The sequence below is a fragment of the Bombus pyrosoma genome, linkage group LG10 (assembly GCF_014825855.1).
Source record: "Bombus pyrosoma isolate SC7728 linkage group LG10, ASM1482585v1, whole genome shotgun sequence".
Classification (NCBI taxonomy): Eukaryota; Metazoa; Arthropoda; class Insecta; order Hymenoptera; family Apidae; genus Bombus; species Bombus pyrosoma.
The window spans coordinates 9,041,469-9,064,622 of NC_057779.1; the positions used below are offsets into that span (position 1 = coordinate 9,041,469).

Below are 23,154 nucleotides of genomic sequence, written 5' to 3' on the forward strand. Positions count from 1 at the left end.
GCCGCGCTTTCCATGGGAAACTCGCGAAATAACGAGGTAACTTTTCGTTTGTATAGAAAAGTCACGTCGTCTAGACGGGATACGCTATATTTGTACGGTATATTGCACTGGTTGAATAGCTTATTCGAAAGTCTGCTCTGCTTCGTAGTCTGCTCGGCGGACCACTCGGTTTTTCCATACAAAGAGGATTAGCATCGTCCTCTTTGTCTTTTGCTTTCTTTCTCATACTCGGTGTTCATCGTTTCGTTTTTTTTTCACGGTGTTTCCCCTTCGTCTTCTTCTTTCCCAACAAACCATAAAGCCGTTTTCCCGAACAGTTGCAACATCGCACACACTCATAACCTATCTATCTCCTGTTTCTTGTCTATATACATATTCTGATGTGGGTATCCTACATCGTATCAACCACTCAAACCAATCAAATTTTCAACCGTACGAAGCCTAACGAATACATTGCAATAATCAAAAATCAAATGTATAACAACGCGCGTTTTGTGCAATATTTTCGAACGTGAGAAGAAAGGTGCAAGGATTTGTTCGAAACGAGTTTATCGTATTCTGCATCTCGAACGATATCCATTGCCAAACCGATAAACATTTTGAATTCGTTTGCGCGTATCTTCCTTCCGAGAATGTGTCGTCGTATCGTCTAGCTGAAAATTTGAATAAAAAGCACGTTTACATTGAAGTTGAAGCGATTCTTGGCAAACGATGCAAAGAACGAAAAGCGAGCGACTCGGTAACAGATTCGGTGACCGACAGAGGTTCTCTTTGATCACAAAGAAAAACGCAATCGCTTCCCTTTTTCGCTATCCCGACGTCTGCTCTCTTTCCTGTATAATCGTTCGTCTTCCATAATCGAAATCGCTTTGCATTCGATATCGTCTCTATACTGAGTTTTAAGAAACAAAATACTAAAGCTGTCATAAACACAAAATACGTATACATACATATGTATATACACATTCATGTAGAACACACACACGCACGCACACATTGCAAGTTCGGACGAAGAGCGGCTGTTAAATTTTCATTTTTTTCCCTTAAAAAGCAAAATACGACAAGGTAATATTCGATGAAAAACGGTTGTTGCGTGGTATATCGAACGGAACTGGCAGTCGAAACTCTGAGTTCTATTTATTTTGATCTTGAACTAGACGCCGTCATAACAGCTTACATAAACAAAGTGTATTCAGTGCTACAATCTATTATAGTTTGGGTACACGGCGGCGATTGCCGGCCTGGCCCTGCCCTGCTCTGCCCTGCCCTGGCCTGGCCTGGCCTGGCCTGGCCCTACCCTACCCTGCCCTGCCCTGCCCTGCCTTGCCCTGGCCTAGCCTGGCCTGGCCTGGTCGACTCGGCCTGACCCGGCCCAACACACGCCACACTCGGAATAAACGCGCGAAAGCGACCGAGTGGAAGCCTACGATGAGTGAAACGAACCAACGCAACGCAACGGTGCCAGTTTCGCCAGTGAGACTTTAGCTAGCGTCCGAACCACCGGTGCATTCCACCGGTACGATTTCTACTTGCACGCACGCTGCTGGCTGCAATTTTCAGCTGCCGCGTTCAATTTTCATCTACCAAGCATTCCGAAGGATAAATCAGTATAGGGGTACCGGTGAAAAATTCGTATACGAAGATAACAAAGTACAAGTTGACGCGCGTGCGCGAGAAGTTAGGGATCGCAGTCTCCGCTAAAATCTGTCCACACGCAGATTCAAGCGTGTTGCGATTAAAGAAATTTGTCTGGTATCGGTAAATGATCCGTGATACGCGGTTCGGTGGTGAAAACACAACTTTTTGAAGAAATGGGAAAACAGCGAGCTCGTCGATGACTCGAAGTAAGTGGTACCGAACAAACATATGTATATGTAATTTTGGGTTATTCACGATGTGGATTCGCTCAACGATTACGAGAAGAACAGCGCTCGAGCTAACACGAACTAAGTCGCCTTATGTATTTACAATGATTGGCAATCGCACGTTCGATCGATCGATCGAAATATATAATTGCTGTCTCGAAAGAGATTTTCTTTGTAATTCTCGCAGTTATCGGCTAATTTCCAAATTATTTCCCCCCAAAAAATAGATACTCTGGAAAACAGGTACCGGTAAATTTATTCTAAGAGATACGAAAATAGGAAGGGAAAAGGCAAGCGAATCGCATCGTTCGAAGCAAATCCAAATGCAAGCCCTCAAATGTTTTGACACTGGTGTACTAACGTGCGTGGCGTTCGGACAAAGTATCGCTTTCTGGACTGTAACTTATGTCAATTCATGATATATTTGGTGTAAATACATCGCGTCTGCGTTACATTTCGAGAGAAACGTTGATTTAGCGACAGGGTTCTGACTCGACGCTCACCACCGACACTTTGCATCTAAATCTCCCTTTCTCGAAATCGCACAACGATTTGTATATCAATGATTTCGTTTTCTCGTGTTATCTGTAAGCGAAAGTACGTCTTTCGTGTTTAAACATCGTTGCCTTTCTCCTTTTATAATATCCGCTTACTCTCGCCCCGCCTCTCCGTTCTCTTCATTCCTCCTCTCTTCTCTTTCTTCCTATGACTTACGAGTCTCTTGCTCGTTTTCTCTCAATCTCTTACCTCAGCTTATTTTTTGAAACACGTTTTGCAAATCGCACAAAGAAATACGTCAAGTTAGAATGTTCGAATTCAAAATGGAAATTATTCAGTATAATCTATAGCTTGATTAGGTATTCCGTAACTAACAAACAAATAAATAAATAAATAAGTAACGACGAAGGAGACTTATCGCGAGAATCGAGATGACGGGGATTCGAGTGACGAACGAATTGGCGACTAGTACCTTATAAGGCGCGAAGGTTCGCACATAGCGGCAGCGCTATCGTCCTCCGATCTGGCGAAACCGGCCTTCGGCCGTGTTTGCTTCTCGGATTTCGCAATTTCGATTTTCCAGAGATACTTTTCGCGATCTCGAAACTGTAACCAATTCCGCGAGACTGTGCGGCGTGGTTTGCACGTGCGCGCTCGCTAGTTTCGCGATAAAACAGATAGATTTGCCACGAGATTTATTTAAGTGGGAATGTCTGGAGGCAAGCGTCGAATGGTAACCTTTCGTTAACAATTAACGCGTACGAAACACTAAGAACGCGAGTGGTACACGTCGAGGCGTGGCGGTGCATAAACTGTCGCACTCGACCAGCTCGTGAAACGTGTTTGCGCGGTCACGTTGGCAACACTAGCAGGAAATAGCTTTCATTGGACGCAGACAGAGACCCATCGAGTCGGTTCGCCTTCACCCTGCTCCGCAACACCTCGCCACGGTTCCTCTTGTCGCGCTTCGCGTTTGCGCAAACCTTCTCGAACCTGGTAAAACACAAAGCGCTTCAAGTACCACTGGATCCGTGCGAATTTCAAGCTTTCTACGATTTGAAAATTCGTCGTGAACGGTTACACGATCGCGAGAATACCACGTGATTACGCGCAACGACTGTCAAACGTTCTCTAGTGCGAACGCGTTGCGTGCAGTGCACTGATTCCAGTCGAATCGTACACTTCGATCGAAACCTTCTCCTCGCTTCTCTCTCTCTCTCTCTCTCTCTCTCTCTCTCCCGAAGAATCAGTTTGTAAAGAAGAACTTAACGCAAAAGTAGAAAGAATTAAAGAAGGGATAGTTGTTTAATCGATGTAATTCGAGGGGAAATAGAAGAAAAAAAAAGAAGAAGGAAAGGAGTATAAAGAAAGAACTGCGTTGAAAACGAATGTGAGTAATTATGAAAGAGTGGCGTCGAGCGCTTGTCGTGGTAGGGCCGCTTGTACAAGCACGAGCAAACCTCTGATTGCTGGAGGGAGAAAGATCTGGTCGGCAACAAGGTGGTTTGTGCAAACGCGTAGGTACGCGTTTCCAAAGGCAGGCATACGATCGACATCTGACTACCATCTGACGATCGTCCGTTCGAGAAGCGGCCTGTGGACTCGTGTGGACTGGTGGCCCCTCAGTCGAACGTCGAGCGCGGTCATCCACGCTACGTTTATCTTACTTGTGCTCGCGTTCGTCGTTCGATCGTAAGTCAACCGCGTGGCGAGAAGATCGCGTTACGTTTTTTCAAAGACCGTACACCTATATAAAAACACGCAATTTCGTAAGTGCATGAATTGATCGAAAAGCCGAAGATCGATATCCGATCGACTTCCTTGGGAATCGTATCCGCGCGAACCAAGCAACATGTCGGATTTGGTCGGATACTCGCATGATTTCCTCGCGGAATTCATTCACCTCTACCGTAGTTTCCGCTGCTTGTGGCAGGTCAGGTATAGGGGATACAAGGACAGGATACTTCGAAATCGTGCTTATGACGCTCTCGTGCAAAAATTGAGGGAGGTTAATCCGATCGCGGATAAAGAGACTGTCATACGAAAAATCAACACGCTTAGAACCGCGTTCAGAAGGGAATACAAAAAGGTGCGAAATTCGCAAAAGATGGTCCAGAATCCTCGACTACGATACAGATCTTCGTTATGGTACTACGATATTTTAAAGTTCGTAGCGGAACAAAACGAAACGAGTCCACTAGATGAAGAGAGAGACATTAAGAATGCTTTGGCTAACCCAACGGATCTCTCTCAAGAGGAGATGATGGTACGACCTCGTGCAATTTTTCTCGAGTTACCGAGACTGCGCAAATCGAGACTCTCGCACTCTCTCACTTTCGCTCTCCCTTTCCCCTTAAAACCGTCCCTTCTCTTCCCCTCCCATTCGTTATTATCGATGCTCATTTGCACTCTACTTTTACTTCTGTATTCTTAAACGAACACGCAAGCTTTTGGTATTTCAATTTTTTGAAAAATCAAATTTATCGTTCGTGAACGAGCAGTCAAAGGCGTCAAGTTGCGTTTCGTTCTGTAACGCTGTAGTACGTCACTAATGTAGTAACTACGTTCGAGAACGAGAAGATAAATATTTCGCGAGCAATACATCTCTTCGATACGAGCAACAAGCTCGTTTCTTCCTCTTTTTATCCTTTCTTTCCTGCCATTTTTAGTCTCGCTTTTAATTTCTTTTTAACCTTCGCTCTATCTATTTCTCTTCCTCTTTACGGGACTTTATCGATCCGAAAACTCGACGAGCGCTACGATGCGCTGAGAATTACGTTTTAATGAAAAAGAAAGTCGAAACGTTGGTTTGTTCTCGTCCATATATTCGTATATTTGAAACAGTCTTCCACGAATACCTCGTGCGAAAGATTATGCAAGTTGGAAAGCATTTTTATTTCATTGAGAGCAAACTCGACGCGACGTGATACGACCCGATACGATACGATACGACACGATACGACGCGATACGATAAGATAGAACCTAACAACGCGGTACGATAAGGCGGAACGTAACAACGCGAGTCAGTGCAACGACGTATCGAATGGTTCGTTCGGACGTTGGACTCTGTTTGTATCGCGTTCGTTCGTTGATCGTTATACATATACGCGTACTTTGATCGATACACCATAGTCCATATCGCTAGCATTGAATTACAGTTGGCAACGTAACTGTTTTCTAGTCTGTGCAAACGGACGTAGACAAGATCGAGCCACCGTCGCCTGTACCGTCCCCGGCAGCTAGCTCTGCTCCGGCGTTTCAACCGATCATCCTTGAAACCGAGGGCTCGTACGCCAGAAGAATTTCCACCTCCGCATCGGCCGATCCTCTCAGAAGGAAATGTCATCAACAACCGGAAAGCTTTCAAGATCGTCAGCCGAAGGACTCGACGTGTGAAATCTCTCCGAGACAGTTTGCCAGTTCCGTAACGGACGACCATTTCGAGACGTTTGGTCGTTATGTGGCTGGCAAATTGAGGAAATCGATGCCTCGTCAAAGTATTATCGCCGAGAAAGTAATCGCGGAGGTCCTCTTGAGAGCTAATCTCGGCACCTTGGAAGAAGCTACTTGTCTTACGGAAAAAGTACCTTCTCGTTGCTTCTTGGTAATGGGCGATCGTTGAATATCACCGATCGATCACCGGCGTCCGTTTCTCCCTCATTTGTTCTCTCCAACACTCGCGAATGTTTTGCGTTTGTTTACGCTGTTCATCCCCTGTCTCGCCATTAAGTTGCATACCCGGTCGCATCTTTGATCCAAACTCATGCGCGCGTTTGTATCCAATGGTCAGGGAAGAACAGCGGACCACCGGCTGCCGGTTGAACAAAACACAACCTCGACAAATTTGCTCGCGAGAATGGCAGACAGGTCGCATTGCAGACCAGTCAATTCTGGCAGCCAGCCAATGAAACAAGACCTTTTGTTTTCCTACACGTGAAAAACCAGTGCACCACGATACATACGTATTTTTCATACGAATAAACCAGTTTCTTTGTAAGCAGATGATAACGATTTCTATTTTTTTCTTCTCTTTTCCACTCGAGATCAGTCCACGATTCCATAATTATTCGTTTTATAGCAACATTTATATCCTAATTACGACTAGTCTCTTGATACACCTTTTCCAGGAATTTGCTATTTCGTTTTCGCTTTCCCACAGCGAATCCATCCCGATGAATTCCATCGCCCAACCTTGATCCAAGTCGCTTTAAACCTTTCCAATAAAAGCTTCGTGTAATCATCGGTCAGTTAGTTGTATTACATCCGAACCAGGTACCATCGAAGTTCTCTTGCCGATACGATGGTTTAAGCTTAGACGAGATACTGCATCTTAGATTACGTAGCCACCGTTGCATTAAACCGGTCGCATAGGAAAATGACATTATCGAGACGTTATAATTATCACTCGAAACGCAATTACCCTTTGTGATTCAAAGTTAGCTTATTTAATAACAATAAATTGTTTGAGAAATTTTTTATGTATCATGTTCTGTGTATTGAAATAAAAAGTTAACGGTTGACGAGGTGGCCGAGTGGTTAAGGCGTTGGACTGCTAATCCAATGTGCTCTGCACGCGTGGGTTCGAATCCCATCCTCGTCGGTGTTTTTCGTACCTTTTGTCCTTTTTTGTTTTCCCTATTTTTAATATTTTCTTTCGATCATTCGAGTGTCTACCACTTTTCACTGTCATCGATAAATACGTTTCAATCAAGAAAAAAATTAAATTTGCTTAAAAATTAGTATAAAAGAAAAGATCGAATAAAAACTTTGCTGCACAAAGAGAGAAAGATAGCGGCAGGTTGATATACATACATACATATATGGATATAATAACTTTAAAAGTAAAGTATAAGAATAAATGTTGAGATTCTGAAGGTTTCCGCCTAAATTTGAATTGCATGGTTAACGTGGTTGCGTGGAACACCATAGATCATAACCAAAATGGTAGAAAATTATGCGTGTTCGTCGTCAATGTTCTCGACAGGATCTGAAAGTGGATGGTATGTTTGGTCAAACAAGATTTTCGACCTAAGTTGCGTTGCGTTTAAAAAGACGCGTTTATCAGATGCGTTTCAGGATCTAGAGAAGTTGCTCTACGTCGAGCATTAACTTTCGAACAGTGTCGGAAGAACTATATCCAGAAACATGTATTATTTATCTATATACCGACAAGATCTTATGAGACACCAGAGATATAGCCAACTTTAGTTTGTTCTTGGATAAAACCTTAGAAAGCCTCGTAAAACAAGAAAATTGCTCTAAAAGTTTCAGGCGTTTACGTTACAGCACATTATCGTAATATATAAATCGAGAAATTACAAAAACCTTCTTAGTGTAAAACGTGAAGTAAGTTATCGTCAGTACTTGATCTCATCAAATAAACAATAGCGTTAAGCAAAAATTTGCAACTTATTTCGTAACCCACGTTTTGCGTCTATTACGAAACATTCGCAAGAATCGAGCGTCGAAAGCATCGTCGACGATAGTATTGAAAAAATTTATTTATTAGTTAGGCAGTTTTATTAGTACGTAATACACATAGTGTACTATATTAAAGGTCGCAAAAAATTATAGCCCGGCTAGCTCAGTCGGTAGAGCATGAGACTCTTAATCTCAGGGTCGTGGGTTCGAGCCCCACGTTGGGCGGAATATTATTTTTTGTTGCTGTATCGGCAAGATTTGCGTATTAAAAAATACGTTGATTTTTTTTAAATTATATAGATCTATTTTTTTCGCTTTGATATGAAATAAGTTCAAAAATAATGGAACAAGGAGGATACTAGGGGATACTAGAGGATAATTTTCAGTTCCGTTTGCTTCGTCTGTTTGAAAATGGCATAGATTTAGCTTAGCAATTTTTCGGACAAAGTACCATACAAAAAAATTATAATTGTTGGATGCTTGGTACAATATACGTACAATAAATATTCATGGTCATTTCTAAAGTCCTCGCTCGAAAGGAATCGACGTGACAAAAGAGAAATTCGCCCCCGGGTGGGCTCGAACCACCAACCTTTCGGTTAACAGCCGAACGCGCTAGCCGATTGCGCCACGGAGGCAACTTGTTTCGTCGTTTCTAATATATCGTAGCTGTATTAAATGTATCAAATTACAAGTAGTGGAACTGATAACGATGAATAGGAGCGTAATCTACATTCATGCGATAATACAATGTATGGGATAGAGTAGAAGAAACATCTAATCGTGGATAAGGTCGATACACTCGAAGCGGGGAACGCGCGTTTCTTTTCGTATTCCAGCTAATTAGGTGATACATACTCGGAAGTAGAATGCGAGCAATTTGGTCGCGCGTGCATCTAAAGGCTGCACACGCAAGTACGTATCTAAGCCTGCTCGAGATAGCAGCAGAATCTCACGGTGAATTAGGTCGGCGTGATGCTCGTTTAAATGAATTTGAGTGGTTGAACGAATAACGTGTGTGTCGGTGAAAGGACTGCGTGCACACACCGCTTAGCCGAAAGCAAGATACGCGAAAGGAAAGCTGTGCGCGTGACTGCTCGGTGGAGAAAAGAACAATCGTGGAGGCTGTGGCTGGGTGTTTCGTAGCGGGAACCTTTAAGGGAGTTGGAGGGTGTTGCCAGAACGACGAAGGGTGTTTGCGGAAGGTTCGTTGGGAACGCAACGTGCGGATTCTCGTAAAGGGGCTCGTTATCCTTTCCTGTTAGTTTCGGTAGCGGGTCGCGTCTACACGGATCAAGCGAAAAGAGTCGATCGCGAAGCCAAGCTCAAGTGAGAGAGAGCGGAGAACGACGATAGCCCTTCGTGCCTTGTCAAGGAGCCATGAATTGTCGCTCGCGCGAGCTTATGCCGTAGACTGTAGGCAGTCTTTCTTTGTACTGTTCCCACGGTTCTGCCTCAAACTATCTTTCCCATTCTTCGTTTTCTATTTCTATTTCTCTTTCTTTCTCTTTTTATTATGCACGGAATGAAATAAGTTATCTAGATTCTTCGCTGGAAATTGTGCAAAATGGAATTCCGAATCGCGTTCGATTATTACGTTACGCTCGAGCTTAATCGAATCGCTCCTACTCCTTGCGCTCCTTTGTCGCCATGGTGCAAGCGGGAAGAGATAGCGAAGAAGGTAGCACACCAATTTCGAAGCTCCGCTGCGTAACATGTGTCAATCGTCGAATCGAATCGAACGAAGTCGAAAGGATCCTCGGACGCGACAAGATCAATATTTATCCTGGCAAAAATCCAGGCTCGAAATAGTGCCAACTCGTATACGGATAATATCGCATCCCTCTGGTGAGATACCTATGTAATTATCGTCTCGACGAATTCACGTTTGTGCCCCCAATTTCCTTTCTTTTTTTTCTTTTTTTCTTCTTTTTTTTCTCGCTGGCAAAAGATTAAAAAGGGAGATTTGGGAGCGAGGGTGTAGAGTAAAATTGACGCGAGGCAACATTCCAACATTTGGCGTCGAAGGCAGACAGATTCGGATTTAGTCGAATGGGAAAGTCGAGCATGTAAATGCGAGAAAGCTAGGGGCAGGCATTCGACCGAGCAATCGATAATCTTCCTTTTTGTTCGCGATGCAACCGCGAAAGGTATTCATTTGGCAGTATAAAAGCCGAAGGTTTCGATACTTTGAGACGGTTCGACGTCGCTTTGTCGAAAGCCACGAAGAGCCACAAACAATGGGAGGCACAAAGTCGAAAAGCTCGCTAAATGATAATTCAAATTAAATGGTTCCTTCTCATTAAACTGAAGAAGATGGGAAGAAGGGATCAGTTATTTTATGCCGAGAATCGCGCAGCATCGATCTTACGAAAATACATCGTAAAATCGAAAGAGATCGTTGTCGTGTCTTTTCTACGGTAATATACGACGAAATGAGAGCGAGAATTCTCCAAAGTCCCCTCGATTGGATCTGGCTACCCTACGTTGTCGAAGGGTGTCGTCCCGTTTAGCCACTGTTGCACAGGGACGTATCGCTCGTCGTTCACTAGTCGTGCTCGTATAGCATACATTATGTATATACTACGTAATCGTGTCATCGCTGTAACATCGATTTATTTAAGATCGTGCGTTTCCTCGTAGAGGACATCGTGGACACGCAAAAGGGACAGCTATGTATGTATGTATGTACAGTAATGTACATCGTCGGACATCGAACTCGATTGAGTCATCTAGGTTTGTCAGCTGTCGAGAACGCCAAAGCGGTAAGAATTGGTCGGTTTCTGTCGGTCGCGAGAGCGAGAGGAGCACGAAATCAGGTAGGGTTCGAAAGACGGTTCGTGCTCTCTAGTTCGTGTCGATATTCCGAGTGAGGCGGTGGGATGGCTCGTATCGACGGGAAACAGCCGAGAGCTTGACAGAAGCGGACAGTATCAGGTGGAAGGGAGTACATAGAGTATAGAGGGAGAGCACCCCATTCGAGTACGGCCCTGCAACGTGCCCACCCAATAAGGGTGCGTAGTCGGCGGCGCTCAGTCTCGTCGGAACGGTCAGTGAGGTAGGAGGTTTTGTTCCCGTAGTATTAGAGTGTCGCGTGCCGGCCGCACTGCGGCCGTGCCTCTTGCTCTTCTCGAACGGTCCATACAACACGTCTCACGTAAGAAGTGACGCGCATCTTTCCACGCGTTTTAATTTCTCCAACGTGGAATCGTCGAGTAACCGTTCGATTCACGGGGAACTTGATCGAGATCGACGGATTTCGGTATTTTCGAAGCGCAAGAAGATCGTAACTGATGGAGGATGACGTTCGATGGAAAGCAAGGTAAAGCATTACTTCGAATACGTTCCTTCCGAGACCCCAATTCCTTAACGTTCGTTATTCCACCGAAAGCTTGTCAATCGGCAAACAATCACTTCCCTACACTTTACTCATTTATGGACAAATGACCGCCGTTCGGATCAGATTTGTCTCCTAGCATCCGAACATACGACTTTCTCTCTGCTACATACTGCATAAACGAAATCTTATTGGCGATTGTATCGCCTCTTGCCTCCTAGAAGAGAATCTTAATACCGTAATCTTATTAACGCGACGATAAAAGCGACGATACTGTGATGGAATATTTGGAGAATAACGCAGGTTAAAGGTTGTACAATAGACGGTGGGTCGTTGCAATACGATGCGTCGACGCGTGAAAGCTGCCGTCGTCGTTGCATCCGTTTTTTTGTCCGAGAGAGAAAGCACGTAAACGTCGTTTCGTACCAACAAAACGAACGTAGACGGACAATTTTAGTTCGGTCATGGTAAGTGTGGTAATCGTCGTTTGCGCGGTTTTCCGAACCCAGTGCGCTCGAGTCCGTCGCACGCTAGCCATTATCGTTACATAACCTATATACGTTTGCGAACGCGGACCAATTCCACACAAGGAGAACATCTAGGACGGGACGGTATGGGAGAAGCAAAAGGTTCGTCGCGATTTTCCAGTTATTCAAACGGTTGGTCGGACGCGGTGCAAATATCTACGAGTCTCGAAGGAATTTTGAACAAAGAAACGAAAATAGATCTCGCGTCCCGTTCCATAGAACGAAGGACCAATCAGTTTCAGCCTGTTCGAGAGCGACCGCGTCTACGGAACATAGAAACTATAAAACTGCTTGTTCCCTCCTTTTTTGCTTTCTTTTCTTTTTATCAAGCAGCAACTCCACCACAACTTTTCGCCAGATATCGTTTCATTGTTTGCGCTCCTCCGGATAGGAGTCGAATTTCCAGGAAATATTTTCGCGGATAAACATGGAAAGGCAGAGAGAGAGGGGGAGAGAAAGAATTCGCGTTATCGCGAGTAAGACAACTCGGGGAACGATTAACGTTACCGAGAGTCGTGTCGAAGGGTAGAATATCTTCTTCCAGAATAATACGTAGTCGAGATACTCGATGAATGCGTTCTGTCGTGCGATATGGCACGGCTCTCGCGGCCGGAAACACGAGCCGACGTGCGATATCATTTGTTCCCGGGAACATCGCGCGCTAAGGCGTGGCGTTTCTCGAAAGGCAAAGAAATAAAAAGGCTGAACGAAGGAACACGCGTCAAGAGAGTTCATCAGTCTGAAAATTTCGTACAGAAGTCTACTCGAAGCAAAGTGGTGACAGACAGGAAATGATCGTCGCCCGAATCAGCTTGCGAAGGAAACGCTCAAAGAGGGAGAAGACAAGCGCGAACGAGATAAGTTAGTCCGCGGTAGGGGTAGTGGTGCGTAATCGACTCGCGGCGTGCTTTATTCCGAAGATTCGCATTCGTCGGAGTTGAGAAAGGCGAGACTAAGATTCTCCTCCTAAGTATCTATTCGTAACGCGAGTTGATGAGTGTGAGCCGTCGCATCACGCGTCACGCGACCAATAGATACGGGCGAGCAAATGGATGGATGGATTATTTTTGGTCACGAGGATCCTCGTGGAGGGTAGTTGGCTCGAATTAGCCGTTCCGATAGAGGGTGCGCCGACAACTGGAGCAAAGGGGACGCCTTTTGCTATTTCTCTCGGCCTCCAGCCCGATTAACGTTTCGTTTAAACTTGCTAACGAGTCGTGTAAAACTTAAAATAAATTGCTCTTGCGACTTTCGATCGTTTACGTTTGAGCTCGTTGATTGATGGAAGAAAACTCATTCTACATACGTATACAGTATGTATATTGAGGATCGTTTTCTCGTTTTAGGCTTTCGATAAACCGAACCAAAGCTCTCGAAGAGAGCCTGGCAAGGTCGGAAAGTATTGGAATACAGGCGTCTACGCACGGCGAGTATCTACGCACTGGCGAGTCGCCAACCGGCCGTCAATCGTTCCGATCGTTTCGTATATTTTTCTAACGCGCATATTTTTACCTCGCGCCATTGTCACGAGAATCTTTCGGGGAGAAAACCGCCTTCTAGGAAGGGAACACCCGTTATCCTTTGTTCCAATGAACCAAATGAATCTACAAATTAGCTTTTCATTTTATCGAGATACCAATGTCAATCGGAATTAGATACACGCGTGAACGATCGACGGTCGAATCGTTTCGCGTTGTATTTCCCCCGATCCCAATTCGGACATTCGAATAGTAGCGAAGCGACTTCTTATGTTCGCGCCTTCTTCCAGAACAAAGTTACACGTAATGTTTTATTTTATAGCTTGATTTACGATACAGTAAAATATTCTAAATTCAGTGACTACATAACGATAGCTGTACCGCTGTGAGAACACTCGGCCGTTTGACGATTTTCCGCCTGGGACCGAACCAAGCTTTGCCTCGTGTCCTTGACCCTGACCGAGGTTTGTCATTTCCTCTTTTCTTTATATTTTTCCCCAGTCGCGGATCCAGTCGCTTCCCTAACAAAGCAAACTTTCTCACTGTGTCGCATCGACCGATTTCGCAACGAAATTCACTAAACAGATGACGATCATGGTCGGTAATTACAATTTAGAAAGCTGTCGCCATCTTGGATTTCGACGACTTCTCAACACGTTGTAGAAATCAACAGTCTGACCAACCTTTTTCTTCGCATGTTACTATCGGACTCTTTTAGTTCTTGGACATTTGAAAATATCTATCGGTACCGTTTCAGTGAATTTTGTCTGTTTTCGAGGTATTTGCAAAAAACTGTCGATATTACTACAGTGAAGTTCGCCTATGATAATTGTGCATCCGTGACAGCGTATGCGTTAGTATTGGTTCGCCGGTCACCGTGAGGCAACCGGATAGAATGACACCTAACCCGGACCCATATAAACTATAAACAAAAGATAAGAATTAGGTTTGGTTTAGACGTTACTTTATCCAGTCGCCGCGAGACGCGCATACGCTGTACGAACGCGCAATTATCATAGGCGAACTTCACTGTAGCAATATCGACGATTTTTGCAAATACCTCGAAAACTAAGACCCAGCAGCGGTTATATGTACAGGAGGAAAATGTCATTCGGAATCATATACTAAATATATTAAATTACACATATATTAAAAAAATTATCGACATTCAAGATGGCAGCAAACTTTCTAAATAATTACCTCAGAGTCACCGCACTTGTAGCCGCGTTATCATGGAGTTACATAATTTTGGCAACCGTCCAACTCGAGCAGAACAAGTCGTTCGGGTGAGAAACAAACGCGCGGTTACGATCGCCTATGTGCCCGTGAACCGTCGTCGATGACTCATAGTGTTAACGTTATTACGTCCACGGAATTGTATTTACGTATAGATGATACAAGCGATATGGATCGAGCGCAACCTGATCGATCGCGTTGTGCGACTTCTCGCGAAACAAACGCGAGATACGCTTCTGTGAAGAAGTATAGTCGTCGGAGGTATGAGGAATGCAATGGCAATGGCAACGGTAACGGCAACCGGGAAAAGGAGCTGGCGCGCCGGATCGATCCGAGCGGTCAACGAGCAAACCGATCGAGACTCGAACCGTGAAATCGCGACGACCGACTTGTTTTGTTCCTCGTTCGAGTTTACGCCTGAAAGGGAAATGTTTCGAGAAAACGCGGGGGTGGTGATGAGCGAGGGTCGAGCCGCGGCATGTCGCTCGGATGAGAAAACAGATCTCGTGAAAAACGAACGTTGCTTGGATCGATCGATCGATCGATCGATAGGATCGACCCGTAGATCCCCCGGGGGTTGCCTGGGGCGAGAGCTACGAGAGTTGCCATGGCGACCAACGTTTGCCCCGGCACGGTCGTGGTCGCTACCTCCGCTGCGCTCCGAACCACCCACGCGGCTGCTCGATCGAACCCTTTCCGAATCCCGTCTTTCTAGCTAGCCGTTAGCCGGTACTCGCTTTTTCGCGTCTCTTTCGCTCGTCTACCAGTCGCGATCTCTCCGGGCCCACGACTACTTTTTCTCCAGAACCTCGTTCCCTTTCTCCCGTTCTCGACTCCTTGAGAAGACGCGGTGTCGCATCGACTCGCTTCGCGCTGTCGCGACAGTCTGCCCAAAGCGACTCTACATTTCGAGAATTCTCGTACGCTCGCGCGTTAGCTCGCTCACGCGAAAAAATTATAATCAATAATGGGTCGATTATTTTTATCCTAGCGAGCGACGTTGCGCGTCTTAATCGAATTAATCGCGTCATCGTTAGGCGTACGCTGATCGCACTCTGACCTCTTCGCTATTCGACGTGCGATCGAAGGGTTAAGGACCGCGCTTCTTTCTTTATACGCGCCTCACAACGATAACGTCGCATCGATTCGATCGACTTTTTTCTTTCTCTTCTCGGAATATCGTTGCACGCTACCGCGCTCTACCTTCGATGTCTTTCCTCGCCGTCGGAAATACAATGTCAGTTTGCGACTGCGTCCAACGAAATTCGAGTCTTTCCGTTGGGCAAAATAAAGGTTGCTAGTTCTCGAGAACGCCATGCTTTGCAACTAACTACGTAATCCAAGAAAAAAAAAAAATAAACTGCAACTCTAAGTTCAAACGAAAATCGTAACGGCGAACGCGCGAGCTCGCCGGCTTTGTATCGTACGACTACACGATGAAGATGAAACCACTGTATAGCGTAGAGTAGCGGATCGTCCATTGTCTTGGTCGATTGTTTTCTCCTTACGTTTCTCGTTCGGCGTGTGTTCCTCTTTCGTCCAGGGTAGCACAATGGAACGACGCTCGAACAACAACGCACGTCGTGCTGCGGCGTTTTCTCCGAGTCGACGATTTTTTCGAAATGGCGAACCTCAACTTCGCAAGTTTTTAATCGCCTTAACCCGCGCGTCTTCCGTTCGCCTCTGTGCTCTCTCTCGCGAAATATCGCAAACGGAAGTCCACTTCCCATCTTCCTCTGCCTCTTTTACTACGATTCCCTGTATCTTAGAATCTAGCCACTAGGTTCTTTTTTCTTCGCTAACCGAGAAAGGTTAACACTTAGGCAGCAGGTGGCGTTGTGCCGCTGCGTCGAAAACAAGCGGCAGCTTTTCACCCCTTTCGCGATCCGAATTTCTTCTTTTCCCTCGGATCGTTTTTGCCCTCGATCAGAAACTCATTGTCCTCTCCTCTCTTTCTCTTTGCTTCCCTATTTTCTCTTTCTTATTCGCGCATCTTCGCCCAGTCTTACGCGCCCGTCGTTAGCTTCTCCTTCGACTTTTCTTCTCTTTACGTAAAGTTTCGCCGCTGCTCGAAGAAAGATGTGTTATATCCACAACAATGATAAGCCGTAAAAGATAGACACAATTTTCTCCCCTAACGCCTCATCGAGAGAAATCTTCCAAGGCGACCAAGAGGGGAACGGTAGTTGATCGATAAAGTCGATTCGGGTTTTGAACGGAACTAAACAGACGACAGCTTTCTGCGGTGTGCGCATCGAGGCGGACAAAACGAGCGACGTTACAATGCCGCTTCTCGTGCATGCTCATGGTTCGATTCTCCTTTTGAAATTGAGTTTTTCGTAATGGACGATGTTGAGGTTATTAGATGTATAATGAGAGAGACGCGTGGATAAATTATAAGGTAGAAAAATATATTTGAAATACAGGAGTGAAAAGTACAAGAATGAAATAATAATATGAGCTGGTCCAGATTCGCACGCTAGCAGTGTTACTTATAACTGAAAAACCCCGAAGCCAACGTCGCCTGTCGACTGTTTTATGGTCTGTTTTCGTCGCAGTTTTTTGTCTATACGCTGTCGATGGCTTCGGTGCTTTAGAAAGCTAAAAAGACCGGATGTAGAGTTTTCTTAACAGCAGTGACCTTCAACGGACGATCAGGACACAAAGTCGAAACAACGCCGCATACGATCTAAGTATCCTTCTGTTGCGTTTTGTTTCAGATCTGTTGGATCGCATCGTCGAGGAATGGACAAGGTGCGAGGAGAACAAGCAACGTGTCGGCCTTCCACGCTAATCGGACGAACGGCGACTGGCTAGAAATTGGCGACAACAAGAAACGTTCGCGAGCTTCCGGAATCTTTGATCGGCTTGATCGCTCTAGGCTGGCTTGCTCGCGAAATGGATCGATTCTCGTCATCGCCGTCGATGACGTCGTCAGCGTCGTCGCCGTCAGCGCCGATGTCAGCACCACCGTGATCGAACGCGAGTCGAATTCGACGATCCTGGAACAGATCTGCAACCTCCGACACGGCAGGAGGACAGCTGATTTTTGAACGAAGCCCCGCGCACCGTTGGCCGATCACCGTCGCGCATCATGTTTGGAACGAAACTGCGCACATGGATGGAAGCACATATCGTGCGATCGAAAAAGAAAAAGGACCGAAAGGGCAAGGGGGAAAAGGGTTTCGATTCCAATTCCAATTCTCCTCGAAACGGGTCTCACAGGTCCCCCGCGTTGCACCAAGTGAGTATATTTCGATGTCGACCGTACGAAACCCTCTCTTGATGCTCTTTTGCCTCCTCTATTCTCTTCTCCATTTGGTCTCCTCTGTTCTCTCAAAGGTGAAAACGAGAATCGCGGAGCAGACGAGCGAAGAGACGAGAGACGGGCAACGACATCGCACTCTCTCTTTCTCTCAGCTTCTGCTTCCGTCGACTCGCTTTCATCTAGCAGCCAACTGCTATCCAATTGGACCGTATACCGGTCGTACGCGGGAGTCGACTCTTCCGCTTTACCAGACCGCTTCCACCGCGCAACTTTCTTCCATACGAGCCTTCCGCGCGATTTCCTGCCTCTCCTCGATTTCGGAAGAATCGCGAGAACGGTTGCCGACTTTAGATTGTCTGGATTCGCAGGTTCATCCGGTAGATTCGCCGTCGAGGAACGTGGACGAAATTCGATTGCACGGAGAGGATGGTAATCGATGCGGTACCGTGACCGCGTCCTCTGGTACGTCCGCGGGCACCGGTAGCGTCAACCTCTCTTCTCCGGAAAGCGCCTACAGTACCGGATACTCGACGGACGGTACCTCACCCGGAACCAGTTATCCACCGGAATATTACATCAACATCAGGACCGGCACCCATTACTTTCAGAGTAACGCCAACGCCAATGCCGGCACAGCCACAGGCAACTACAGTAACAACAACAACAACAACAGTAGCAGCAAGAACAATAACAATAATAACAACGGCAGACCGAAGAAACCGAGCGATTCGTCGGACTTGCCGGTCGCATCCGCTTCTTTGCTCTCAGGACGCAGCAGACATGGAAGGTTCGAGGGCAACGTCGAACCTTCCGTTTCTGGTTGTGCCACGATGTTCTCTACGGCAACTATGACGATGGACAAGTTGGGGAAAGACGTCGTTCGATCCAACGAGTATGGGAGGACGAGTAAGGTACGTATCCCGGTCGGGATCTCTTGTCATTGGTCACGCGGGGCAGATTCAACGGAGAGGAACAGACTCGCGTCTTCATCCTTTTAGATATCGACTCGACAGACGTTGCAAAGTGACGCGATTCGCTTTGTCAAACAGATCGGCGAACGTCTTCCGGAAGAGGATGTGTCGGTGCAGCGATCGGCGATACCGAAGGAGAGGCGGACTGAGGAATCCTTCTCAGCGGAATCTTCGAGGAGCAATTTGACCGAGCCACCGCCGCCTTCCTCCATACCGCCGCCATTGCTCTCACCGACCGTTCAATCGCCGCGCGAACGCTCGCGAATCCGGACGAATCCGTGGCTGTCGGCCAACTCTTCCGGCTCGAGTACCACCACCGGCTTCAAATCGAGGTTGAATATCGACGATACCAGCAGCGGTTCTGGCCTGAAGCTCACGGAATCGTCTGGGAGCGCGAGTGACGTAAACGCGAGCAGTGCGCGAGTAGGACGAGCCAGAAGAGAATTGAAACAGGAGAGTCTCAGCGCCGGAAGGAGTCCGTTAGTATACCAGAGTTTTTTCTTTGCCTCTCGAATTCCGCCGCCGAAACGACACGATCGCCTTCTTTATTCGAATCCAAATCTTTCTCGTAGGATAAATCAAAATTGGAGAATAGCATCTGGCATGGAGATTCGACCGAAGATAGCTTTATCCGTGCAAAGACGCAACAGCAGCAGTAGCAGCACCAGTAGCGGCAGTAGCACTAACAGCAGCAGCAGCGACGGCGGTAGCAACGTAAGCAGCGTTGCCGGTAGCAACGGTACCGGCGGTAGTAGCAGCAACGACAACGAGGACGGAAATAGGCACGGGAATGAGAAGGAAAATGGAAACGGAAACGGTAATAGAAACGGTTCGTCCGCGTCGTCGATCACGCGAAGCGCCAGATCATCCGAAGACGATATCACCTTGAACGAGATGATGGGCAAATTTGACGAAAGTTACGTTTACGAGAAGGAGACGGACATTTTGTCCGACAGCGATCCGACCGATTGCGAGGACTACATCGAATCTCTGTCTGATCTGGACGCTGTTAGAGACGGTGCCGATGAAAACGACCCTCTCGGCAACGATGACTTCGACTATATCGACAACGGTTCGTTCCTCGATCTCGACAATCTCGATTGCACCGGACGTTTCACCAACACCGGACACTGTACTTATTTCGCGTTCGCCGGCGAACTCGCTCGACGGAGCAGCAGACTGCGAGAGTCGTTGATGAAGCGGAGGAACAGGGACGACGCGGCGACGGCGGCCGCGGCGGCGATGCTTCAGAGGTATGTGAATGCGCAAATTCTATTTCCTGTCGGCGATGAAACGCGTCGCGCTTCTGTTCGCAGAACGATCAGCGCGAAGAATACCGCGAAGAAGCAAACAGCGCGACACAAGAAGCAACCAACAGACGAGAAGCAGCAGTCGAGCGAGAAACGGAAAAAGAGATCCTCACAGCGCAGGAAACCGAATTTCGACAAACGCGACCCGAATACCAGCGTAATAGGAGTCATTGGTCGCAATAACGACCGTAACGGTGACGACGACGACAACAACGACGACGATGACGAAGAAACGGCGGCAAACTTGAACCGCGTGCTGGTCGAGAGAATGCTGCTTAAAAACTCGGGCTTCAATCAGGGTAGTAGAAGCGTCGGTGGTACACCGATTTGTTTGCGTCGCAAGAAACAAAATTGCGACGTGAACAAAAATTTGTCACCGCTCCGATCGACCGACGAACGATCGTCTGCCGGCCGGCTCGTCACCGGTGATCTCGATGTCGTCAAGAGACGTTCCAATTCGGTACGCGCGCGCGCTCTAATTTCTACCTATCTACGTATATCGGCCTATGATACGTATACCGATGATTATACCGATATATCGGTCCTCTTTTTTTTTCTTTCGATCTACAGGTGAGCTACGTGAACGGAAACCTCGTCAGGCGGCGGCTAACTACCACCGACAACAACACCTATATGACAACGTTCGCCTCCGAGATCGCTCTGATCGAGGCCGATAAGGAAGCGGACAAAAAGTATCGAGAATTGATTCTCGAGGCAGAGAACATTTTGGTGAACATGCAAAAGAATCAAACCAGCTTACCCATCGTACCATCACCCTCCCGAAAGTTTCACAACGGACTGACGAACAAACGGGTCGAACTCATCAAAAATACAGAGCTGAATATCGAACTTGCCCTCTCCAAGAGTAGGAACTCGCAGCCGGAATTGCAGAGTGGCAGCATCAAGGATCTCGAGCATACCAGTCCCAAGAGGCAGCAGTTCGTTCAACCATGTTCTCCGATGCGACGATTCGTCGAGCGAAACGTTTCCCCACCGGTGCCCGGTACGACAGCAGCCACGTTTCAATCGAGCTCGATCAAATGCTCCATCGACTCCCCTCTCGTTTCGAGAAGAAAGGCGACGGCGACGGTGAGCCAACGGCAGTCGCCCGATAAAAGTATGCTTCGTTGCTCTCGGCCGAGGGTTTACGAGAATCAGGATCCCGATGATTACGATGGACGGCGAGTAAACACGAGAATGGCGACGGCGTCCACGACCAATTCACCATCAGCAGTGACAATGTTCAATTGCAACGGTATCGTCGGTTCGGATCAGTGCGCCACGCGCTCTCAAACTTCCCCTTACCTCGTCAACAGGCCTCGTTGCACCTTTTTATCGCACACAGATTCTTTCCCCGGAATAAGTCGAAGAGAACTGCGCGCCTCGAAATCGTCGCTCAACGCCGTAACCAAGGAGGAGGGAGTAACGTCGAGTTCCTCGGACTCGGAGGAAAGATGCGACGTCAGGAGGCGAGCACCTCTAATGACTTTCAGGTTAGCGAGTCGAACGATACATCCCTGACACCCACATTCCCCCGTATCCGCCGATTTTGTTAGAGGCACCAGTGTTAGAGAATGCTCTTTTCTATCTTTGCAGGTCGGTCGATATGGGCCCCATAAAAGAAGGATCCTCCTATTGTCCGCAAAGCGAGCCGGTCAAGAGGAAAGTGTACGCAGGCAGTGCTACCTATGGCAGGATACAAAAAACTTTAGGGGAGCACGTCACGTTGAGAAATTCGGACGGGGATACCGCCACCGACGATACCGGTAAGCAGCCCGTACGATAAGTCGTGACGAGTATAGACAACTATCTACGCTATCCTTGTCGTTCACAGATGATTCGAGGAGATCTCTGAAAGAAAAAGTGGCTAGGCTTCGTCAAGAACGGATGGCCGCAAACGCGTCCGTAAACGCTCAGGATTCGCAGATCTTCCAGCATCAATTGTCCCGACTGCGAAGGCAAATGCTGATGCAAACGATCGAGGGCCTGAAACGAAGTCTCGAGGATCAGTCCGCGACTTTGAAGCAGACGTGTTTGGAACCGGTAATGACCGACCGATTGCCCTGAACCGATCGCGAAATCGAAAAGAATCGACATCTCCTCGTAAAATTGGCTCGCGATCGGCGAATCCGGCCGGTCATGTCGCTGTGGAACGATCACGACGACGACAACGACGACGGCGACGACGATTCGCGCATCGAACATCATCGAGCGACGATCCGCGACGAACAACTTAGACGCGACACACGATTACGCTCTTCTTCGTGTAACGTTCTGCCGAATTATAACATGTGATGCTCACGAAACGCGTCGAGTCACCGTGAAACGACGATGATCGACGCGATCTAGCCGAATTTCTATCTATCTATTCGTTTAGAAGGGAATCGATCTATTTTTCTGCCTGTTTATACGGTAAGGGAGTCAAAATTAAGGATATGAAATATTTTCTGGGCATTGTTCTCGCGTTTTTTGCTCGACGTGTTAAAAATGATTACGCCGCCGCGACTGTACGTGATCCCTTCGAGTCGTTTCAGGAAGAATCGCATCCAGCGGAACAAAACCGAGGAATATCTTTTTCAATTTGCTGTTCTTACGATGAATTTGCTCTCATCGCGATTTGTTTTTTTTATCCGCGCTTCCTTTTTCTTCGCCTCTTATTTTTTTTCCGATTTATCTTTCAATTCAACGATCACAAACGATTCGCGTACTTTCACGGGCCTATTCGTAGATTAATTCTCGCGTCGACAGCATGCGCCGGTATCCCAATTTTCTCGTACATATACATATATTAACTCGTAATGTTCCTATTTCTACTTTATACTTGCTACTTCCGAAGATAAACTGTCAAAGTAACAACGGACTAGGAGCAAAGTTGTCGTCGATTCCGTCGGTCGGTCGGAACAAACATTTCCCGTTAGTATACCAAAGATAATAATCTAGCACGGTAGTATAGAATCGTTTAGTTGATAATAGCATCATATGCTATATAGACGTTCATAATATTAGAAAGCTACTACTAGAATGTTTTCTTCTGAGTTTCGTAGAAAAATGATATCGATTCGCGTGGAGAAATCGTCGAGAGATCTTCCAAGATCGTCAGAATCGAATTCTTACCGTCGACGATCACAGTTCGATTCTTTCTTCGTTCGATTCGTTGCGTAAAATGTAATTCTCTTTCGCTGGCTCGACGTCGATGGTATTCAACTCTGACGGTCTGATAGACGAAAAATACTTTCAGTCAC

The 23,154-nt window shown here is 46.7% G+C and overlaps 2 protein-coding genes and 3 non-coding genes across 7 annotated transcripts in view; 4 read left to right on the plus strand and 1 right to left on the minus strand.

The window, feature by feature from the left end:
* Positions 1-47: 47 nt before the first annotated feature.
* The window catches only part of LOC122571873 (uncharacterized protein DDB_G0287625), a 25,946-nt gene continuing 2,839 nt past the window's right edge, over positions 48-23,154 (plus strand). The window contains exons 1-10 of one of the 3 annotated variants that reach the window (XM_043736146.1): positions 48-1,844; positions 17,084-17,607; positions 18,000-18,542; positions 18,630-19,081; positions 19,175-19,855; positions 19,919-20,372; positions 20,483-21,405; positions 21,509-21,678; positions 21,747-21,955; positions 22,749-22,825. In XM_043736146.1, coding sequence (XP_043592081.1) covers positions 17,458-17,607; positions 18,000-18,542; positions 18,630-19,081; positions 19,175-19,855; positions 19,919-20,372; positions 20,483-21,405; positions 21,509-21,678; positions 21,747-21,955; positions 22,749-22,825 — 3,659 coding nt within the window. In that variant the 5' untranslated portion in view covers positions 48-1,844; positions 17,084-17,457. Of the gene's footprint in view, positions 1,845-10,840; positions 11,108-17,083; positions 17,608-17,999; positions 18,543-18,629; positions 19,082-19,174; positions 19,856-19,918; positions 20,373-20,482; positions 21,406-21,508; positions 21,679-21,746; positions 21,956-22,748; positions 22,826-23,154 lie in introns of those variants that run through there. The other 2 variants (XM_043736145.1, XM_043736147.1) reach the window with 2 other exon arrangements.
* LOC122571889 lies at positions 3,366-7,651 on the plus strand. The gene is made up of 2 exons (XM_043736183.1): positions 3,366-4,629; positions 5,546-7,651. Exons 1-2 carry the CDS (start codon positions 4,216-4,218, stop codon positions 5,984-5,986), a joined length of 855 nt encoding a protein of 284 aa, XP_043592118.1. The 5' UTR covers positions 3,366-4,215; the 3' UTR covers positions 5,987-7,651.
* Positions 6,883-6,964, plus strand: Trnas-gcu. Its single transcript has one exon. It is a non-coding gene; the product is annotated as a tRNA-Ser (tRNA).
* Trnak-cuu lies at positions 7,938-8,010 on the plus strand. The gene has a single exon. It is a non-coding gene; the product is annotated as a tRNA-Lys (tRNA).
* Positions 8,350-8,423, minus strand: Trnan-guu. Its single transcript has one exon. It is a non-coding gene; the product is annotated as a tRNA-Asn (tRNA).

Bases quoted from the DNA above. Each gene is read 5' to 3' on its own strand.
- LOC122571889 (XM_043736183.1), top strand. From the start codon at position 4,216: ATGTCGGATTTGGTCGGATACTCGCATGATTTCCTCGCGGAATTCATT. The intron at 4,630-5,545 runs GTACGACCTCGT...ACTGTTTTCTAG, and splicing joins TCTCTCAAGAGGAGATGATG to TCTGTGCAAACGGACGTAGA.